This window comes from Protopterus annectens, chromosome 7.part1 (assembly GCF_019279795.1).
Source record: "Protopterus annectens isolate FY-2018-M chromosome 7.part1, PAN1.0, whole genome shotgun sequence".
Taxonomy (NCBI): Eukaryota; Metazoa; Chordata; order Ceratodontiformes; family Protopteridae; genus Protopterus; species Protopterus annectens.
In genome coordinates, this window is record NC_056740.1 from 191,598,600 (window position 1) to 191,622,513 (window position 23,914).

Sequence of the window (23,914 nt, forward strand, 5' to 3'; positions counted from 1 at the left end):
ACATCCAACACCACCAGCACTGCCTTCATCTGTATGTAAGTAGGATCTTAGACTTTAGTGTATCTCATAGAAATAGCTAGGAATTATGAAGATTTGATTAGTCTTTTTTTCTGTATTGATGTCAGAACATTTCTACTGTATTATTTTAAACATTTCTCTGTGATCTCTGAACTCTTGACTAGCACTGTGTAGTAAGAATACTCTCTTGTATTTTTATTATTTATTATTAAATATTTTAAAACACTTCAACTGTGACTGTTTTGTGTAGAGATAATTTAAGCTCTAGAGTACATTGCATGTGTATACTGATACTGGCCAAGCCACCCCAAATAAGCCTTGACTGTCCAGTCACCCTTACCATTTGGATAATAATATTGTACAGTAATAATTGGACACCATTTAATAAGGGACTTTGAGTAGCTGATAAATATTAGCTGGGTGGTGGCAGTGATTTCTGCTGTATAGTATGGGTAAAAGGGGCACAGCTGGAGGACCTGTGCCAGCCTTCCCCAGGAATGTCTGTATGGTTGTATATAACTCTTATCTCAAAGTGTGTGTGTGTGTGTGTGAGAGCTACTTGGGCAGGGACATGAAGCACTGGTTGGACAGAGAGGGTGCTGGAGATTTTAGCTTGTCCACTAGGCTGAGATCTGGATCCTATAGCTGTGCCAGTGGGTAGTCTTACTAGGAACCTGGAGAGAAAGGGAGAAACCAACTCCAGACTGACTGTGATTTCTGTGCGCTCTTAAGGGAAATTGTACTTTACTGTGTGTGTATTTATTATCCTTTCCCTATATGGACACCCCTTACTGGTGTTAGTGGTGAGGACTGAGGCTCCTTTATTGCTGGGCCAGTGCACGGGCATCACACATTAATTGTTTGGCGGTGGTGGGATATCCACACTACATATTAATTGGTTGGCAAATACTAATTGGCTTGTAGTGGTGTGGGTAGAGTGAATTCCTGCAGCTTGTGTAAAGTGATCACTGAAGGTGTTTCTGTACTGTAAATCAGCCAAGCAGTGAATACTCAGAGTTCAGATCACAATTGCTTTATTTCTTTTCTTAGCTTAGTTAGTCAGGGAGAGCAGGTAGCATGTCAGCAGAGGAGTATGGAAAGCTGACAAGGAGCCAGCTGGCTGAGATGTGCCAGGCTAGTGGACTGGTGCACAGAAACCTGACTACGGCAGACATGACTGCAGCTTTGGTTCAGAGGTTCATACTAGGCTATCTGCCCTAGGGCATTTATAAGCCTAGCCAGAGTGTGTGTGGCTTTCACCACCCCTTAGGATGAGAATACTATACCCATTAGTTTGCTGTGCCTGTGTCCAGCAGTGACACAGAAATGATTCCCGGGGTAAACCTACGATCTCCCATCCACTCGTCAAGGTTTCTCTTGAACAGAGTCAGTGAGGGGCTCTGCCTCACATGGACTGGGATTCTGTTCCATAGTGTAGGGAGTCTCTGGGTGATGAATCTGTCCCTCCAGCACATCCTATTTATATCCGTGTTGAGGTTTAAGTCTCTTGCTCTCGTGGCTCTGGTGGATTTGGATTTTTTGAGGTGGAGCATCTCCATTAATTCCGGGTTGGACATGGCCTTGTATGTCAGGCACAGATCACCTCTGAGCAGATGGTATGCAACTGAATAGAGCTGGAGTTTCTTCAGTCGGGCATCGTATGACATATGTTTGAGCCCCTTTATCCTTTTGATGAGGAACTTTTGGGGTCTTTCCAACTGCTGCAGGTGTCGAGTAAGGTACATTCCGAATGGGGCGTTGTACTCAATCATTGGTCTGATAAGTGAAGAGTACAGGGGTACAATGACCTCTCCTGATCTGGATGTGAATCCCTTCATGATCAGGTGGGCAATGTAGAAGGTCTTCCTAACCACTTTGGCAATGTGAGTGTCAAAAGAGAGGTTACTGTCAACTTGGGTCTTCCGTGTTTAATGGATTACCACCTATGTGGTAATTAGGGGTTACCTTGTTTTTCCCAAAGGGTATGACTATACATTTTTTGGCATTTAGCTTAAGGCCATGGCTCTGGCACCAGTTATCCATTTCTATGAGACCTCTCTGGAGGATGTCTGTGTCTGATGGAGTGTCAATTATGGTGCCCAGTTTGCAGTCATCTGCAAATTTTGTCAGCCACAATCCCCCTATGTTTGCCTGCACTTCAGAAAAATAAATGCCGAACAAGAGGGGGCCCAGGACTGAGCCCTGTGGGACACCGCTCGTGACCGGCTTAGAGTTTGACATGGCACCAGCAACTCTAACCCTGTGTGTTCTGTCCTTGAGCCAGTTTGCAACCCATCTTGTGACATATGGGTTTACATCTAAGCTGGTGAGCTTTTCTATGATGCCCGAGTGGGGTATTGTGTCGAACGCTTTTGCTAGGTCAAGGTAGGCTGTGTGAACTGCCTTACCCTCATCAATGGCCTTAGTGACTTTCGAAAAAGTCGACCAAGTTCAAGAGGCAGGATCTGCCCTTGACAAAGCCAAATTGGGTAGGATCCAGTGTCTGTAGGTCCCCAATGTCTTTATTTATGAGTTCCATTATGATCCTCTCCATAGCTTTGCAGACAAGGCTCATCAAGCTTATGGGGCGGTAATTTCCAGGGTCCATAGAAGCACCGCCTTTGTGGAGTGGGACCACAGTTGCCGTACGCCATTCTTTGGGTACGTATCCTATAGTAAGGCTAAGATTAAACAGCAGCCTTATGTGTGGGTTTAGTTCCTCATTGAGTTCATGTAGCACACAGCCGGGGACACCGTCCGGTCCCATTGATGCTGTGTTTTTTGCTTTAGAGAGAGCAGCTCTCACCTGGGCATCTGAGATGTTTGGGAGGCTAGACTCTGGTGGGATAGATATTTCTCCTTTTGGGGGGGAGGGAGGGGAGAAATTTGCACTGAACCTGTCTGCCAGTATATTGGCAATGTCTGTGGGTTCAGTGATTTTTTTTATCATTTTGGACTAATTCTGAGCATATCTGGTCACAGCTGCATCAGAAAACAGCAACCTGGAGGACAATCAAACTGGCAGTGGAGATGTACCACACTCCGAGAATGGACAGCTCAACCTTTTGGCAGAGGACTTAAAAATCCATCTGGAGCTAAAGAGCCTTGAGTTGGAGGCCAGGCATTTGGAAACAGAGGCAGCTGAGAGACTGAGGCGTTTAGAGAGTGAGGACCAGGAGAAACTGCAACTTTTGCAGGCTGAAGAGAATGAGAAACTGCTATTAAAAAAACACGATTTCACCATCACTTAACCAGCACTTCTTTATTCAAGCGATCTGGTACCTTAGCAATTCGCCTTCATGGATCACAATACATTCCATTTTCAAACAGATATATATACACATCATACAGCTGTCAATAATTCAATTAGCTAATTAATTGTCTATTAATTATCTATGGTTAAGTGCTGGTGAAATTGTGTTTTTTCTATTTTTTCTGATCTTGGTGTTTTTTGAGAAACTGCTATGCCTGGAAGCTGAAGAAAAGGAGAAGCACAGCCAGCATGAGAAGGAGATGCTGACTCTTCACCAGAGTTATGGAGATAATGGGGAAGGGAGTAACTGGAACCCAGAAGCACAAAAGGTCAGTAAATTTCTTCCGCAGTCTAAAGAGGGGGGATAATTTTTATAGTTTCATTCATATGTTTGAGAGAGTATGTGAAACAGTATGATGTTGACCAAAGGCTCTGGGTATGGTTCCTGATCCCCTTACTCCATGGTAAAGCTGTAACTGTGTTGTCTAAACTTGCTGACTGTGAATATTTTGATTATACTGCTGTTAAAAATCACTTGTTAGAATGTTTTAAGATAACACCTGAAACATATAGGAAAATGTTTCGTGAGCATAGACGCAAGGCAGACGAAAGTGTGTGTGAATATGTTGCTGAACTGAGCACCTATTTTCATAGGTGGGTGAGTGGATGTCAGATTACCACTTTTGAAGGTCTGGCAGATCTTTTGGTGAGGGAACAACCCCTTAGCACTTTGCCTGAGGACATGAGGATCTGGTTAGCTGATAGACAATGTGCTACTTCAGATGAGTTGGGGAAGAAGGGAGACCTATACCTAGCAAGCAGGGCATCCCTGCACAGGAAAGGGACCCCAGTACTGCTCATGGGTCTAAATGATCCCATGGTGGGCTGCACAGACTGCCCCAACAGAATCTGCCAGTAGAAGGGGAAGTCATTAGTCTAGGAACACATCCAGGACATAGGGTTAAATGTTTTGAATGCAACCAGTGGGGCCATGTGGCATACAGATGTCCATGAAGGCAAGGTGGGGAACAAAAGGTGAGAGAGCCAGTAAGTGGGAAAGACACAATGCCAATAGTAGGGTGTTTGAGACAACAGGGGTACTGAACTACCATCCTACAGATGTCCTGATAGGATTTGGATGAGGCAGTACCATGTGTTTATGCAGTTACACTCAGTCAGGCTAGGAGACAAGCATGTGGGTCTGGTAGCCTGGGAAGGACCCAGATGGACTGCATACTTGCAGCCAGGACTGGTGAGGTGGTTACTTCAGGGAGGGGGCTATTCTGTAGCAGTGAGACTGAATGTGAGCCACAGCTGCTTGTGGGTACTGATGTTTCCTTGGATAGAGTGACTGCAAAGGTAGAGGTGAGTAGCAGTACCCAGGCTGACAGTGAGGCACCACTGTCAGAGGATGCCAGACTTCCTGTGGAAGAGGAGCTGGGAAGGGTTACAAAGAGAGAGTTGAGACAGGCTCAGCTCTCAGACCCTACATTGCAAGGCCTGAGGCAGGTAACTAGTGAGGCATCTGATTCTCAAGGGAAAGGGGAATCTGTATACTGGAGACAAAGGGTTACTGTATTTTGAGTGGACCCCTCAGGGAGGGCTAGAAGGAGAGAGGGTACAGCAGTTGGTAGTGCCTAGACCCTACCATCTGACGCTTCTAGCCATAGCCCATTAGATTTCTTTTGCAGGTCATATGGGCATAAAACATACAAAGAGACATATTATACAGAACTTCTATTGGCCTGGAATTTCCACAGATGTAACAGGGTACTGCAGGACCTGTGAGCAGTGCCAAAAGATAGGCAAGGCAGGAGACAAGCTGAGAACTCCTTTAATGCCTTTGCCTGTGACTGAGGAGCCATTTCAGAGGGTAGCTATGGATATTGTGGGGCCTCTGAGTACCCCAAGTTCCACAGGGAAAAAGCATATCCTAGTGGTAGTGGATTATACTACACGATACCCTGAGGCAGTGGCTCTGTCCTCCATTGAGGCAGAAAAGGTGGTAATGAACCTATGAACCTATAAATGCTTTTTTAAAGATTTGTGGCAGGGTAGGGTTCCGAAAAGAAATACTGACTGACAGAGATGCTGATTTCATGTCAGACCTGCTGGCTTGTCTGTGGAAGTCTTGTGGGGTGAAGCACCTGAAGACCACCCCCTACCATCCCCAGACTAATGGTCTTGTTGAGAGGTTAACCTCTACAATCAAGTCCATGCTAGACCAGTTCAAGAGGGAGTGGGACAAATATTTACCCCATCTGTTGCTTGCTTACAGAGAGGTTCCCCAGGAATCCACAAGTTTTTCACCCTTTGAGTTGTTGCATGGGCATAGGGTGAGGGGACCTCTAGATTTAATTCGAGAAGAGTGGGAAGGTGAATGTGAACCTCACAAGGAGTCTGTTGTGGCATATGTCTTAAACCTCAGGACAAGGGTCAGGGAACTCATGGGTTTGGCACAGGAGAACCTGGCAGAAGCCCAACAGAAAAAGGTATGGTATGACAGGAATGATCAAGTTAGAGAGTATGCAAGGGGCGCAGCAGGTAGTCTCATTCCTGTCAGACACAACAAGCTGCGCTTGGAAGGGACCCTACAAGGTGATAAGAAAGGTAAGTGATGTTAACTACATGGTAAAACTGCTAGGCAGGAGGCAGGGGCACAAAATGTACCATGTTAACATGATGAAACCTTACCATGACAAGGAGGCCCTTATGCAGAGCATTTGCAGTGGATTGCAGGAGGAGTCTAAGGGAAATCTGGTGACTGATCTCCTCAGTGAGGCTTGGACTGACACCTCAGTGGAAGGGGTAACAATATCCCAGCAGCTATCTCCTACCCAGGTTCAAGAAATCTGAGCAGTGTTACAGGAGTTTGGGGACTTGTTCACTGGGAAACCAGGGTGCACCCACCTGGTGCAGCACCAGGTGGATACAGGACTCCAAAGGCCTATCAAGCAGGCCCCTTATAGGGTGCCTGAGAGAGTCTGACTCTGAGGGAGGAGATACAGGCGATGTTGGAACTAGGGGTGATTCAAGAGTCCAACAGTCCCTGGACCTCCCCAGTGGTGCTGGTGCCAAAGAAGGATGGCACCACCAGATTCTGTGTAGACTACAGGAAATTAAATAGTCACACAGGGTCAGATGCTTACCCTATGTCTAGGACAGATGAGGCCCTAGAGCACCTGGGTGGGGCTAAGTATCTTACAACCACTGATCTTACCAATGGTTACTGGCAGGTGCCCTTGACTCCCAGTGCTAAAGAGAAGTCAGTCTTTGTGACTCCTTTTGGCTTGCTTGTATGAGTTCACAAAGATGCCCTTAGGGATGAAAAATGCCCCAGCAACTTTCCAGAGGCTGGTAGATCATATCCTAGCAGGAGCATGAGGGTTTGCCCTTGCTTACCTAGATGATATAGCTATCTACAGCCATTCCTGGCAAGAGCACCTTCAGCATGTCAGGAAGGTGCTGGGCAGACTACAGAGGGCAGGGTTGACCATTAAGTCTAGCAAATGTCAGGTGGGTATCGCAGAGGTCTCCTACCTGGGACATAGAGTGGGATGTGGTGAGATCAGGCCAGAACCTGCCAAAGTAGAAGCCATTCAGGCATGGCCTACACCTATTACCAAAAAGCAGGTGAGGGCATTCTTAGGGACAGCAAGGTACTACAGAAAGTTCGTCCCCAGTTATAGTACCATAGCTGCTCCCCTCACAGACCTGACAAGGAAGAACAGGCCAGATAAGGTAGTGTGGACCACAGCATGTGAGCAGGCATTCCAGAAGCTTAAAGAAGCTTTGGGAGGACCCCCTGTGTTAGCCAGTCCAGATTACAGCAAAGAATTTGTTGTGCAGGTGGATGCTTCAAACCATGGGGTGGGGGCTGTACTCAGCCAGATTTCTTTGGGGGGAGAAAAACACCCTGTAGTTTATCTCAGTCGTAGGCTCCAACCCAGGGAGAAATGCTATGTAGCTGTAGAAAAGGAATTTCTAGCCATAGTGTGGGCAGTGGAGAAATTTCAGCCTTATCTGTATGGAAGAAAATTCACTGTAGTCACAGATAACAACCCCCTAACATTGTTACACAGAGCAAGCCAGCAAAATGCCAAGTTGCTAAGATGGAGCCTAGGGTTGCAAGCATATGATATGTCTGTGCAGCACCTCAGTGGGATTAGCAATGCCAATGCTGATGGGCTCTCAAGACTGGGAATGGGGTACTCAGATAGACCTAACCCTCTCAAGCAACGTTTCTCAAGGGTCTCTTGAAAAACTATCTTGAGTTCTCCGTGGGGGGGGGGGGGTGTATGAAGATAGGTGAAGGCTGCCAGCCTAGCCAGACAGAATTTTGTAGATAATTATATCGTTTGTAAATATTAATGTAAACCAAGGGTTGTTCTCTTAAATGTGAGAAGACTGCATTGGATATTGAACTGCAAAATTGTAACAACAGTGTACTCTGCTGTAAGAAAGCTAAGTCAAGCATTTTATGACTGTCTTTGATGTCAGAATTCGGAGCCGATATGTCTGGATGAAGGAATTCTGCCTATTGCTTTGAGGCCAGAGTTAATGGCTAGAATTTGCATGTATAATTTCTTTTATTGCTCTGGTTCCTGACCAGCTGCAAGATCAAAGGGGTCATTAACCTCTGAGAGCCTGTTAGCCTGGGAACCAGAAAGAAATGATGTAATCTAAAATTAATCAGTGGTACTGTGTTATCAATTTAAGGACAGAAAGAATGAGAGCATTAGCATTTGTCTTGAGAACATCCAACATCATCAGCACTGCCTGTATCTCTGTATGTAAGTAGGATTGTAGACTTTAGTGTTTCTCTTAGAAATAGCTAGGAATTAGGAAGATTAGATTAGTCTTTTTTCTGTATTGATGTCAGAACTTTTGTACTGTATTATTTTAAACATTTCTTTGTGATCTCTGAACTCTTGACTAGCACTGTGTAGTACGAATAGTGTCTTTGTTTTTATTATTTATTATTAAATATTTTTAAACCTTTCAACTGTGGCTGTTTTGTGTAGAGATAATTTAAGCTCTACAGTACACTGCATGTGTACAGTGATACTGGCCAAGCCACCCCAAATAAGCCTTGACTGTCCAGTCACACTTACCATTTGGATAATAATATTGCACAGTAATAATTGGACACCTTTAATAAGGGCCTTTGAGTAGCTGATAAATATTAACTGGGTGGTGGCAGTGATTTCTACTGTACAGTCTGGGTAAAAGGGGCACAGCTGGAGAACCTGTGTCAGCCTTCCCCAAGAGTGTCTGTGTGGTTGTATATAACTCATCTTAAAGTGTGTGTGTCCGCTACTTGGGCAGGGACACAAGGGTGCTGGAGGTTTTAGCTTGCCCACTAGGCTGAGATCTGGACCCTATAGCTGGGCCAGTGGGGAGTCTTATTGTGGACCTGGAGAGAAAGGGAGAAACCAGCCCCAGACTGACTGATCTCTGTGTGCTCTTAAGGGAAATTGTACTTTACTGTGGGTGTATTTATTATCATTTCCCTATATGGATGCCCCTCACTGGTGTTAGTGGTGAGGATTGAGGCTCCTTGATTGCTGGGCCAGTGCACGAGCATCACACTCTCAATTAAATGTAGATGCTTCTGTGAATGTAATGCCTACATAGTCTAGCTCAGTTATTGTACTGGGAAGTAATATGGAAATCCTCTCCAAGTTCATGCTACTGAATTCACATCTTCCAAACCAAATACTTTCAGAAATTTCTTCAGAATTTTACCATCTTTTGTTATACTTTCCCTTTTAGGCTCATCAAGATACATCCTCACTTTTGCAAATCAAATTCCTGTCCCCACCTATAATCAATATTACCCGCTGAAAGATGATTATTTCTCTCAAATTTGTTAAGCTCCATAATAACAGTTTTAGGAGGAAAAAAATACATGCCATAGTAATCCTCCTCCCTTTTGGTTAGCTCTCTTACTATCACAAAACTATCATTATCTTTTTTTCATGTTCCATCACTACTGAAGAATCTCTAGAAATTAGTATAAGTACTCCTGTTTTCCTTTGTCCCTGATACTCTGCTGAATATTCATTCTAAAATATTTTGTTTATCAAATTCACATGCTCAGTTTTTCCAAATGTGTCTACTGTAGCATTGTTACTTGCACTGTGAATTTCTTAATATAATTCAATACTCCTTCCTTTTTTCTATACCTGTGAGACCATTCACATTTCAAGATATTATAGAAGGTGCTGGTATTACGATAAGAGGTTATTATTCACATCTATTACATATGACATCTGTTTTAGATGTCCATTTCCAGCTTTGTGATACATGCACCAACTGTTTGGCAGAATGAGTCTTTATACAGTTCTCTCTTGTCTTCTCCTTTTGAACCTATATCACATTTAATGAAAACCCTCAAAAAGCACACCCCAGAACACCCCATAACATATTAATTTAATACAGTTCCAAAGGAACGCTCGAGTGTAGCAGTATAAAGTAACTAAAATTAGCTGTAAATAAACTGTAGATGAACACTAATAGGTGCCTTAAAAGTAAATTTATTTGAGTGTGCTTTTGTCTAAAGTAACAAGACTTCATCAGAAACATTTAAATGACAAAACCAGTAGTGCTTTTATATCTTACAGATGAATGTTTAGCCTCAAAGAAACTAGTGCCCTCACTTTTTATTACCCTATAATTAGCCTGTCGCCATGGAAACATAAGGAAAAAATGCAGCCGTCAGCTGCAGGGGTTTAAAGTCATGTGGAACATTTATTACTAAAGGAAACATTTTCATTAAATTTGGTGTTATTAGACTGGTCTTAATCCAGACATTAAAACAATATGCAAAAGTAAGAGAAAACATCTCAACTTTACATATATTTTGATCTGTGTAAACCCCATCCCCCACATCAACAACCCAAGATTACAGCATATTAACTTAAGTATGGTTTTGTCCAGCCTTTTTTTTTTCTTTTTGCATAATAATGCCTACATTTCTTAATACTAAAAGAAGAAAAGAAAAAGCCATCTGTTCCTTAGCACAGCTATATTTGAAAATGCTAACATGTAATTTGTATCAGGAGAAGTTTTATAGGAATACTGTTAGGACCATAAACTATTTTACTTAAAGTTACCCCTTTCATTTTTAGTTTCCCTTCTTCTTAGTGTCCTTCCAAACATTAATGATGTGATGTGGGGTAAAAGCCTTTCAGCCCCCACAAGTTTAACAAAGTCAACAAAAGTCCATTCTTCCCACTTTTTCTTGTACACCCATATTTCAAAATGTGCTTGATGCTTTGTAATCTCACATTTATTCACTAATTTCTGTGTTGTTGGTCTTTTTCCTGTTCATTTACATCTCCCAACTCCACACTCCATTTCAATTCAATTCTTCAGTCAACTGTTGTGCTTTTTTCTGTTTCTCAAACATTTTCCTTCTTAACACTGGAAAAACGTTTCACTGGCAAAGTCTCTCTATGAGCTTTATAATCAGAAGCATGAGAAGGAGAGCCCTCTTCTGTTTGATGGCTCACTTTTTGTTGAACAAGCTTTTCTATTTCCTCTTTAGCCTGCTCTGCATCAAAAATGACTTTGAACCTCCAGGAAAAGTATTCTGAAGACAGGTGGATACAGTAGGTTGAATATCATACCTGCCTATTGACATTCTCTGATTGCTGGAATAAATGTGCTTCTCTTCAGCCTGGTCTACAGTGAATAATAATTTTCCACAAACACTCTACTGTCTCCAGCTTTTAATACTTTGTCCTTCTGCCACAGTTTTGTTAGGATCAGCTCCTTCTGCTGGTAGAATTGCATCTTAACTAATACTGCTGCTTTTCCATGGCCAGATTTGTGGTATATATATATATATATATATATATATATATATATATACACAATATGCCCTTTCCTTTTATGATTTGAGTTGATATATTCATTCAATGTTTTATTTATTTTAATCAGCTCTGAGCACATTTGGCTTATTTTTCCTCTAGATATGGGAAGCCATATCTTGCACCAGCACTGGAGCTTGAACTTCTTTTTCCTAGTTGATTTTCTTTCAGGCTCTTTTAGTTTCGTCTCTGATGGCATCCAGACAATGTATGCACTAGCCAATAACTGAATTTACTAAAAGTGGCAGAGCTCCTGGCCTTTGTCCCTCAGTTTGTTTTTTTTTTTCATAATGGAAGAAATAAAGTTAAGCTGTTGATCGGGGTGCAGCCATCTTGGAAATTCCCCATTAGTCATCTGTTCTTGTCTGAGTATCTTGGCTGTTCTTGTTCCTTTTTTATTTTTTGGCAAAACTGAAGTACATATTGGTAACTTTAGTAAGTAAGACTTAAAAATGGATGATATATTTCTAATTCATAATCAGCCCACTTTCCCATTTTCTATACGGCGTTGGGGAATCGTGTTAACTGTCACCATCTTGATTCAATGCCACACTCCTGCCTTCTTCGGCACTCATGACTGACTGTTGCAGATCTTCTTTCACACAATCCATCCACCTCTTTGTTGGACATCCTCATTTCCTCTTACCTTTTCCTGTATGTCCCAAATCATCTTCATCAGAGTGTCCTCTGCACATATGTCCAAACCATCATCTGTTTTCTTTGATCTTTTCTGCAATTAGAGCTAGTCTGGCTTCTGCTCTTATGTCTTCATTCCTTCGTCTGTCCCATAGAGTGCATCTTACACCCCATTTGCATCACCTCTAGCTTCTTCATCTGGTCTGCCTTTGTTGGCCATGTTTCCGTACCATACAGTAGTACTGGTCGTAACACTGTATTGTACACCTTACTTTTCAGCTTCTTTGGCATTCTTCTGTCACGGAATACACCTGACACCCTATGCCAGTTGGCTGCAGCATCTCTGATTCTAGCTTTGACCTTTTCATACAGACTTACCTTCTCCTCAACCACCCCACCCAGATACTTGAAGCTGTTTACCTGTTCCACTATCTTCCCTTCTATCTCAATTCTCAGCTTCTTCTGATTTCCCTTGTTTGCTACCATTACCACTGTCTTATCTGTGCTTAGTTTCATCCCATGTGCCTTCAGATTTGTATTCCATTGCTCTATACTTTGCTGGAGTTCTTGCTCTGAGTCAGCCTGTAATGCCACATAATATGCATACAGTAACTTTGTTGATCTGTCCCCTACAACCTGTTTGCTAGTGTAGTTCATCACCAGTATGAACAGCAGTGGGCTCAGAGCTGAACCCAGTTGTACACTCACTCCCACTGGGAACCCCTCTGTGAGGCAGAACACTGTTCGTACGTGAGTCATTGGGTCCTTGTACACAGCCTGCACTAATTCTACCAATGTTTCTGGGACTTCAAACCACCTCAGTACTTCCCAGATCAGCTTTCTTGGGACCTTGTCATATGCTTTCTCCAAGTCTAGGAATGCCAAATTGGAATCTTTCCTCATCTCTAGCTTCTTTTCAACTATGTCTCACTGCAAACACTGGGTCAGTTGTGCTGCATCCTGATCTGAATCTGAACTGCTCATCTCCCATCTTACATTCTACTACTCTGAGTATCCGTTTATCAATCACCCTCTCCAGAACTTTCATGCAATATGATAGGAGTTTGATGCCTCTGTACTCCCCACAGTTGTGGATGTCCCCTTTGTTCTTGTACACTGGCATGGGTATGCTTATTATCCAGTCATCTGGGATGCACCTTTCTCTTCACACAGCTATGAATACCCTCAGGAGCCATTTATCCCTTATCTCACCTAGTATCTTTATCATATCTGCGGTAACCTCATATGAGCCTGCTGCTTTCCCCTGGCTTCATTTTTCTTAGTGCTATTCTTACTTCTTCTAGGGTGGGCTCCTCCTCATTTCCTATCATTGTAAGCTGTTTCTGGGGAAGTACAGCTTCTGTGGGGTTTTCTTCATTCAGAAGCTGCTGGAAATACTCCTTCTATCTGTCGTTGATGTTCTGTGGACTGATGAGCAGGTTGTTGCTGGCATCCCTTATGAATGTCTGACTATCTTCTTTATCTTTCTGTCTTTGCCTTACAAACTGATATAGTTTCTTTGTGCCACCTAATGAGTCACTTTCCAAAGGTTGGTAGAGTGCCTCTGATGCCCTATTCTTTGCTATTGCAACTCCTTTCTTAGCTTATTCATTAGCCATTGAGTATTCCTTCCTTGCCTGGCCGGTCTTTTCTATCTCCCACTTTTTCCTGCACTCCTTCTTTCTTTTGATGACATCCTGGACTTCTGCATTCTACCACCAGCTTTCCTTATGTACCTTCTGTTCTGTAGTCCTCACACATGCTGTTTTGAGGCACTGCCATTCTTCTTAAACTCCACCTATTTCCTCCTCTTATTGGGGTGCTAGTAATTCTTTGAACTGTTGTATTTTCTCTCCAGTCAACTTCCATGTCTTCAGCCTGGTCTCTGTTGAACTTAGAGCCTTCTGTGACCACTGCTTGCAGCTGATTGTGGCAACCAGTGGTTTATGCTGTGGGCCGACTGTTTCTCTGGGGATGACTTTGCAATCATTGACTCTACCACAGTGCCTTTTGCTTACTAGGAGGAAGTCTACCTGAGTTGCATGTCGCCCACTCTTGTATGTGATCTTCTGATTGTCTCTCTTTCTGAATCATGTGTTGGCTACTATCAAACCATTTGCTAGACAGAAGTCTTGAATGGCCTCTCCTTCTTTACTCCTGTTGCCCCACACATGTGGACCCAGGCAGTCCTTGTATCCTGTTCTTCTGTCCCGATATGTGTATTTAAGTCACCCATTATCAGCACCAATTCATGGTGTCCTGCTTTATCTAGTAGGTCTTGCAACTGCTGTCTGAATGCACTCTTTTCCTGATATCACAACCCTGCTGTGGTGTATAAGCTGAGATTATGAATACTGTCCTATCACCACAATGAAGTCTGACTGCCATGATTCCATCACTAATTCTGATGATATCCCTCACTGCCTTCTGAAGCTTCTCTCTCACCACAATTCTCACACCATTTCTAGCCTGTCCCCCTCCTGAGTAGTAGACTTTGGATCCCAAGCCAAGTGGCTTTGCTGCACTACCCCTTCCATCTTCTCTCTTGGATACACAGGATGTCCAGACTCATCCATATCATCATGTCATCCACTTCAAAGCTGTACCCCATCAGTGAACTTGCATTAAGTGTAGCAATTCTTAGTTCATGTATGGCAGGTTGATTGGTTTTATGTCCAGCTTTCGCTCAACAGAGCTATCCCAGGTAACCCACTCTGGGCAACTAGACACCAGCCTAATTTATAATGTATAAATATATAACTATGCATTACAGCCTAGTTGCACTTTTTTTCTGGAATGTACTATACACATTAAAAAAACATAGATGATGCATTTATAATAACCTAAATGAAATTCTGCTTATATTTAGTTTATAATAATTTAGCTACATCATTACTTAGCCAGCAGTCATTAGTGGCCCTTTAAATGGGGGGGGGGGGGGCATCACCGCAGGGTATGTAACAGCAGGGGCAGTTCGACGTAGTATGATCCAAAAGACACCAATATCGTGAGTCCCAGTGTAAAATATCACTGGATAAGCATTTGATCTTGAGCCTCAGATTAAGACAGTGAATTTACGACAGTGGATTTACTATGCATTTATAATAATCTGAATGAAATTCTGCCTATTATTTAGTTTATAATAATTTAGCTACATCATTACTTAGCTAGCAGTACTATGCATGCAACTAAAGGGCCTTCAACAATGTTTCTTTTCTTCCACATAATCATGCATGGTTGGAACTGATAGGAGTTTGAGGCAGGGATGCAAAATCAGAACATTACTCTGGATAACATGCTGACAGTAATGGGTGGCAGCAGTGTCTCAAAATCCTCTTGTTTTCATTTCCTGAACACTACCCAATTAAGCACCTCATTCCAATCTGGCAATGGTTACTTATGCCCTGATTTCATCTTATTTGCATTATTTCAACAGCCCTTACCACTGCTGTTTTGAGGCTGACCTACATAACTTTCAGCAGGTGCAGAACACTACAGGCAGACTCTGAAAAGTTTTCTCATACAAATCTTGTGCTGTGAAGTAGGCAATGGCAGCCAGTGGTCAGGATTTAGGTGTGTGTCTATATATATATATATAAACTGGGCTCTGCTTATTTAACAGAACTGCTGCTTCTCTATCAACCAGTTCAACAACTTCGCCCAGTTGGTCCCAGTTACCTCCAACAGGCACTCACTTTTCTATCAGATCTTGTTCCAGTGGAGGTCACTTCATGATTATACCTCTGTGGATAGCTTTAAGAGGTACCATAAGACTTACATTTTTCAGAAGGAATATTCCTATATTTCAATCAAATGGAATTATTATAAGCAGCTAATTAACTTACTGATGCTGGGTCGATTCTTAATATTTAGTCATTTATTGTTCAGTATCTATTTCTTAAAAAAAAGTTCTAATTTGATTTGATATGTTGGATATTTCCACCACCCACTTCTGATCTAATGCCCTGGTTACACTGTCAAAGAGCTTTGTTAGCCTTTATTTTATTATGCATTTAGTTGAGATTTGTTTCAAATGGTCATTTGCTTCCTTCAAACTTACAGCAGTAGTATATTACTTGAGTTTTGACTGTGGCTGTTCACCAACAAAATTTTATTTTGAAAGACCCTGAGAATAATTCTTCTCTGGTCTCAGAACATTTGAATGCTATTTAGAACAGTTTCACTGAGAGTACAGTGGTTTGCCTAAACATTTTAGAAAGCAACACTCATGTTTACTCCCGGTTTGAGATCTGCACTGTTATGCACAGCTATCCCCCTCACCCCCAAAATTACAGTGAAAGGATTTCAATATATCTTAAGATATAATAAGGCGGGCTTGTGATCTCCCAAACTACCCATACATTTTTGCAGATTTTCTGTATCTGTGTATGTGTGTGTGTGTGTGTGTGTGTGTGTGTGTGTGTGTGTGTGTGTGTGTGTGTGCAATTAGTTGACAGCTGGCTCAGCATTAGCTTCTCTGCCTTGTGGCCACTGAGTGCTGGGATAGGTACTTTCTTCCCCATGACAATTAATTGGAATAAGCAGGTAATCAAGAGAAAGCGTACATGAAGGAATTACAAATAGGTCTTGATAAGCATCTAACTCTAAAACGCTTAGTGTACTGATGAGGAATTCAAATATAGAAAATAACAGACTGTTTCTTTAACTTTATCAGAACTGTAGCTGTGGTACCAGGGGACTATGTGGAGTGTTTGTTTTTATGGAAAATAATGGAGTAACTACATTATTAAAAGGTTTTATTAGATAACAAGAGGAAGGTTTTCAGTCAGCTAAGTGATATAAATAGAACTGTAGCATTTTTTCAAATCCATAGAGGCTGGGTAATAGCTGAGGTAACAGCGGACCAAAATAAAACATTCAGCTGAAAAGCACCTTGAATTAGTAATTCTGGAAAGAATGGCTGAGGCAAAACTGCATTTAAAATGTATCAGAATTCAAAAACCAGCACATACTAGACAGACTGTCATAAGCCATTGGCGACTTGTTAATGACCTCTAACATCCAACCTGCTGTAAGTTAAAAAAAAAAAAACACCTATTATGACATTATGCAAGTATGACAGACTCTGAAAAGTGAAATAAAATTATTATCTGAAATAGAAACACAAAAGAAAGATATTCAACTAAAAGTCACCCTATGGAAGGTCAAAGATCTGACAGCTATCTTTTCCAAAGGACAGGAAGATTTGAAGAAAAGGTGGCAACAAATTTCAAAAGAAAATACATTAAACTTGCTTAATATTACTGTGAAACATGATGAAAGCTTGGACAATGCTATGGTCTACAAACTGGAACAACTACAGAGGACTCTTGTGGAACTTTCACTTCTCAAAGCTTGACAGCATTAACTTGGTGCTTAGACATGCTTCAAAACGATCTCACAAATGGAAACGTATGAGATTTTTCCACGAGAATGGAGTAATTTCTGGAGTCTAAGAGTACTGGTAGCCAATGGATGCTGACATGGGTACGAATCGTGATAGCTCTGATCCACTTGCAAGACAATATACTACATGGCTGGAAATATATAAACCTTAGACCAAAATCCATTCTGCAAACTATATTCTATTTCCAAAACCTATTGTTAACAAAGACTGCTTTCATACTTCTGGACTTCTTCAGGTCTGTGCACAAGAACCCTAAAAAACTATCTACAAAAATGTTACTGTACAATTAGCTAGTATTATTATTAAACATCATTTAAAATAAAGTGGAAAAAAGAAGAAAAAAATAGCAAAAAAAATGTGTCTGATGATAGAAACAAAATAGACACTTCTGTTAAAAATTATATTGTCTTGGATAAAATCACAGACAATAATCTGGTTAATAAGAGGTACCTCTTATGATAGCTATTAAGTAGGGCAGGACTAGCTCAAATGTCACATTGATGGGGGACGGGATGTGAATATGTTAACATGTATACCAATACACTGTGTTTCACAGCACAATAAACCACTCCCATACCCGATAAAAAGTATATATACAGTTAGAAAGTTTGTGATGAAACTATTAATGTGTTATTTTTGTTTTACTTGGATCGCTTGTCTGTGTGCTTAAAGGATTTTCGACTGGAAACAGACTGTTTACCCTGCTTGGATGACTTCTGAATACTTAGGGATTCTGTATAATATTCCAAATTATATTTGTTATTATTTTTTTACTTAGGACAGGTTTAGGTTTGTGACTTCTACTACCATTATCTGATCTTATTAATATACAGTGATTAACTAGATATACAAATTGAAAATCTTCTACACAGAGAAGTTTCTAACGATGTACAAAGGTATAGTAAGCTTTATCTTCTTAGTTCTGTACAGATATACTGTGATCTTTGAACTCGTAATTATCCACATTACTGCAGAATGATAGGCAACTAATGTTACAGAGTACAATTAAAGAATGAAACAAAGTAACAGACCTAACTGTATACCCTGGCCAACACTAAATGCTCTTAGTAATGAGGCTCACAGAAACAGCAAACAATTTTCTGTCATGAAAAAAATATGCAACACTGTTCAAAGATTTTTTTGCTCCTGTGTAATAAGCATCTGTTCTTCACTTCAGTAAGAGGCCATGCAATGCCTTCACCTGTATGCTGCCTTTAACAAAACAAAAGAAAATTCAAAGAACTTGCCTCCTTCAGCCTTTTAATGACATACAATGTATTAAGTCGTTCTCCTACAAATGTATCACCAAATCTGCCTTCACTGATTTTACATTCATTGCTGAAGTTATTTGTTGCCTCTTTCAGATGCTCCATGGTCCAAACAATGATGTGGCTCCAGCCATTTGTCTCTTGCTGAGGTTTGCAGAGGCTATTCTGAAAATAAATGAGGAAATGTCTGAATAGAGAACACTTTTTTAAGAAATAAATTATTAAAATATTACTGTTGTTATTAACTAAAATAATAACTAGTCACAACATTTCTACTTTTCTTGTGAGACTGGCAATCCTAGTTCCTGACTGACTCAACTGAGATATTTACCTCTCTAGGATATGACAAATGCTTCAGTACTCAGAAGCAAGAAAGGATCACACTTAGCATTTGGTGAACAATGTAAATCTACCTGGGTAATAAACGAGCTATTAAGTGTCAACCAGAATAAGCAAAGTACAGACAAGAAAGAACAAAGGAGACACTCACAAACTCCTGCCATACTGCGTGCAGTTATGGAAAGGGTGACTGGTAAAAGAATATACAGTGCAGTAGAAAGTGAGATGGGAGATGAGCAGTTCGGACTCAGATAAGAAAGTAGCACAACTGAACCAATCTTTGCAGTAAGACAGACAGTTGAGAAAAGAGTAAAAAAGAGCATTCCCAGACTTGGAGAAAACATAGGGCAAGGTCGAAACAAAGATGAATTGGGCAGTCCTGTGATGCTGTGATGTCCTAGAAACATTGGTAGAATTACTGCAGGCTATGTAGATGAACCCCAACTGCACAAGTACAAACAGTGTTTGGACTCTCAGAAGGTTCCCAGTACAACTGAATGTGCGTCAGGTTCAGCTCTGAGACCACTGCTGTTTATTCTGGTGTTGGGCTATTTTAGCAAACTGATTGGAGGGGAAAGATCAACAAAGTTTCTGTATGCAGATGATGTGGCATTACAGGTAGGCTCTGAACAGAAACTTTAGCAAATATTAGGGGAATGGAATGCAAAAGTGAAGTCACATGGGATGAAACTAAGGACTGTTAACATTGAGACAGAGGTAAAAAGAATGGAACAGGTTAACAGCTTCAAATATCTGTAAGGGGTGGTAAAGGAGAAGAGAGGTCTGAATGAGGAGGTCAAACCAAGAACCAGAGGTGCTACAGCCAAATGGCACAAAATGTCAGGGGTAGTGTGTGACAGACAAATGCCAAAGAAGCTGAAAAGTAAGGTGTACAAAACAGCAGTGTCACCAGTAATTACTGTATGGTACAGAAACCTGGGCAGTGAAGGCACAGCAATTGAGAATGCTACAGATGATGGAGGTGAAGTGCCTGAGATGGCTAGTGGGATGCACACTGTTGAACAGATGAAGAAATGAGGGCATCAGAGTTGAAGCCTAAAGCAAAAGACAAAGCAGCTCCAATTACAAAGACAGTCAGAGAGAACAGACTATAGCATCACAGGATCATAGGAGGGTACTAGACTAATGGCCCTGGGGTCCTTACAAGCCTAGCCAAGAGTTTATCCCCAAAAAAGAAAACTCAATTAGCACCTGTCACCCCTGTCCATGAGGGACACAGGTGGAACTTCTGGGACAAATTTGTGGTTTCCCATCCACTCATCAAGGTTGCGCTTGAAGAGGGTCAGCTAGATACTCTGTTTGACAAGTATGGGAAGTCTATTCCAGAGATGGGGCAGCCTCTGGGAGACAAACCTGTATCTCCAGCAGGTTTTGTTGATGTCACATATTAGATTTAGGCCTTTCAAGCGGGTAATGTGAGAGGAGTTAGACTTGTAGATATGGAGCATGTCTGGTAGAGAGGGTCCGATATTGCCTTGTAGGTGAGACACAGATCACCTTTGAGCAATCTATATGACACCAAATACAGTGACAGTGATTTGAGCCTGTCCACATAGGACAGGTGTTGGAAGTCATGGATTCTCTTTGTAAGGTACTTTTGTGGCATTTCCAGTTGGTGCGGGTGTTTGAAGAGTTACATACCAAACAGGGCATTATACTCTACTATTGGCCTAATGAGGGTGGAGTACAGACAGGTAGTAACCTCCTTTTTACTGGATACAATCACTTTACTTATGAGATAAACCAAGTAAAAGACTCTTCTGACCACTGCTGCTACATGGATGGTTGAATGTGAGATTGTTGTCAACCTGAGTACCCAGGTCTCTCACCACAGGTTGTGTGCTTAGGGGGGGTGCTGTTGATGTGGTAATCAATAGGGACTGTGTTTTTGCTGAATATTATGATAATACATGTTTTTGCTTTTAAGTCCATGACTTTGGCACCAGTCATTTGTTGTTGTGAGAACCTCTTGCAGTATGTTAACATCATTTGGAAAGTCAATGACAGCACCCAACTTACAGGTATCTGCAAATCTGGTCAGCCGCAGGCCCTTTGTCTTTGCCTGGACCTCTGAAAAGTAGATGCCAAACAGTAGGGTTCCTAGGACCAAATCCTGGGGAACACCACTAGTGACAGGTCTGCTGTCGGAGGTGGAGGTGCCTATTTTGACATTGTGGGTCCTATCTGTGAGGCAGCTGACAACCTACCTGATGGGATTTATGTCAAGCTGTGTTACTTTTTGATGATGCCCAAGTAAGGGATTGCGTCAAAGGCCTTGGCCAAGTCAAGGTAAGCTGTATGTACTGACTTCCCTTCATCCATGGGCTTGGTGACTGTCTCAAAGAAGTCAACCAGGTTCAACAGGCAAGATATGCCCTTGACAAATCCGAACTGGGTGGGGTCAAGTGCTTGGAGATTGCCTATGTCGTTGTTTATGAGATCATAATAATACATTCCATGGCTTTACAGATCAGACTTGTCAAGCTAATGGGGTGACAGTTTCCCAGGTCAGTAGTGGCACCACCTTTGTGCACGGGAATGACAATAACAGTTCTCCATTCTGCTGGAATGAAGCCTGTACTTAGGCTGTGGTTGAATAGGGTGCTCAATGGCGAAGCTACTTGTTGCTGGAGACGGTGCAGAATACAGCCTGGCTAAGTCAACAGGATCAGTGTAAGTGGTACCATTAAGTACTAATTCAGAACAAACTTGAGCTTTGCCATGGAGGTTCCTGACATAACAGAAGAAGGTTTTGTGGTTTCTTTTGTTTTGGAGGCTAGTTTCAATTCATAACTGGCTTTCGAGGTTTTCATTAGTGATCTAATTTGCTTGTTGAAGCTGAGGAGGGAGTTTTTCCAATTTGGAATGTGTTCCTTTTTACCCTTGGACAACAGTTTCTTCCTTTTGTTGTAAAGCCTGTTGACAGAGTTGGTTCAGGCATGTGCAGGAAAGCTGAAGACAATTTTGTAAAGAAGACTTGGGAGAGAGAGACAGAAAGAAGGCAAGAGAAAATGAGTATGTCCTATACAGAGATGGATAGATTGATGGAAGACCTGCGACAGTCAGGCATGACAGTCAAAGAAAATAAGGGAGTAGCTGTGAATCAAAAGAGTTAGGAACAATTGACATGACACCCTAACTCCATGTAGAAAATGGGAAAAAGGGGGTTGATGAGGATGATGATGATGCATTTTGCTCTAACAGGGCATTTGTTTTTCTTTAAAGGTGATGACACTGGTACAGTGGTTACTTCCTAGTGCTACTAATGGTGCGTGAGAGTGAATGCATAGGCATGTATTTTTTGAAAAGATGGATCTGTGCCACTGACTAAAGGATCTGTGTAGATAAAAGGACATCTACATAGCAGTGATACAGTTCTTTGTCACATGAAAAGTTCATTGTTTCAAATGCCACTCATGGTCACAAGTCATGACAATAATACTTAGAGACTAACTACTGTGGACTAGTGTAGAATCTCATGTCTGCAGTATAAGAACCAGGTCAAAAGCCCTCACCTAACATCAGGGTCCCTTAGAACATCAAGGTATGACCCAGCCTCAACTTCAACACCTGGTTTGCTCCAAAGAACAGGGACTGGGATGCTATCACTTGAGTCAGGTGACCAAGACAAAACAAACCAGGGACTTCTAAGAATGCTGCACACTAATTAACAGCTTAAATTCAACTAAGAAGTAATGGGAAATACTTACAGGGGCTGACAAAGGTTAACGTATTGCAAAATAAGGAGAATCTCACAGAACAGGAAGAGGCACAGATGTAGAGTCCTAAACAGAAAATAAGGGAGTATCTGAATAATATGCATAAGTTTAGAAAGATTGCTGTTAAGCAGCTATTTTTGTTATAATAACTCCACAGTACAAACACTTTGAGCACAGAGATTTAGGCAGCAAAAAGTAGTAAGGATTGTTGCAAAACGTAGGGAGCCTATATCAAGAACAACAACCAGAGATCCAGCAGAGATTTCAGAGATATTTCTGAATTTTTATAAAAATGTGTATAAAGAAGAGAAATGTAGAAATCGATAAAGAGCACAAATGGAAATATTTATGGAAGGATTAACTATGCCAAGGTTAGAGGGAGATGATGCTCAACAACTAACAGTTAAGATAGGAGGGGACGAGATAAAAATAGTGATGTATAATCGATCTTCATGAAAGTCTCCAGGAAAAGATTGCATTCCTGTGGAAGTTAGGAGGGAAGAAAGTGATAAGGATCTGGGAGATTTTGTTTAACAGTATTTTAAATGGAAGGGAAATGCCAACATCTTGAAAGAAAGCTGGGGTGGCTGTATTATCTAAGGATAGTCAAGAACGACTGTTGTTGGTGGGTCTTGATGCACAGAAAGCATAAGACAGACTAAGCTGGGATTTTTTTGAGTAGGGCAATGGAAGCATTTGCACTCCCTGATACAATAGTAAGGTTAATTAGGAGGAAAATTGAAGGTTCAGTGTCAAGAATTAAAGTGAGTGGGTTCCTCTCTGATATGTTGTGTTTTAACAGAGGAAGTAGGCAGGGGTTTCCTCTTTCCACTTTGTTATTTTCGTTATATTTAGAGCCACTGGCAAGGAAAATAAGGGACTCAGAAATGCAAGGATATAATTGGTATGGTCAAGTGCACTTGCCCCCCCCCCCCCGATTTTCACTTCTAAAAGATTTTAACGACATATTACCAATACAAGTCTTCTTAACACCACTGTGGCAGCATCTTCTCCTTTAAGGAGGACCATGCATGCATCGCATGCCACCGTGAATGTAAAGTCATTCCACACTTCCTCGCAGAATTTAAAATAGTCGGGTCTATATTAGAAGCATGAAAATGCTTCTGAGCGAATACGGAAACAGCGACACATATTCATCGAATCGCATGTAAGCAATTCGATGAATATGTCATAGGGCAAGGAGATAGTTGACCAACTTCATGGAGTTGCCCTTTCCTTCCCTACAGTGCAACCTTGGAGTTGGTATATTTAGTTAGGGGGTGTGGGGGGCAGAGTCCCCCACCTGCCTATGATTTAAATTTTTTTTTTAGTGAACAGTCACGTAAGTTTTTTCCCTAGTTAAAGGTAAGCAGGAA

General features: G+C 41.6%; 1 protein-coding gene across 1 annotated transcript in view; it reads right to left on the reverse strand.

Annotated features, from left to right (window-relative positions):
- Positions 1 to 23,914, reverse strand: part of IRAK2 (interleukin 1 receptor associated kinase 2) — an 862,709-nt gene that overhangs the window by 431,809 nt on the left and 406,986 nt on the right. The window contains exon 5 of the mRNA XM_044078636.1: positions 18,439 to 18,624. Within this exon, the coding sequence (XP_043934571.1) occupies positions 18,439 to 18,624 (186 nt within the window). The remainder of the gene's footprint in view (positions 1 to 18,438; positions 18,625 to 23,914) is intronic.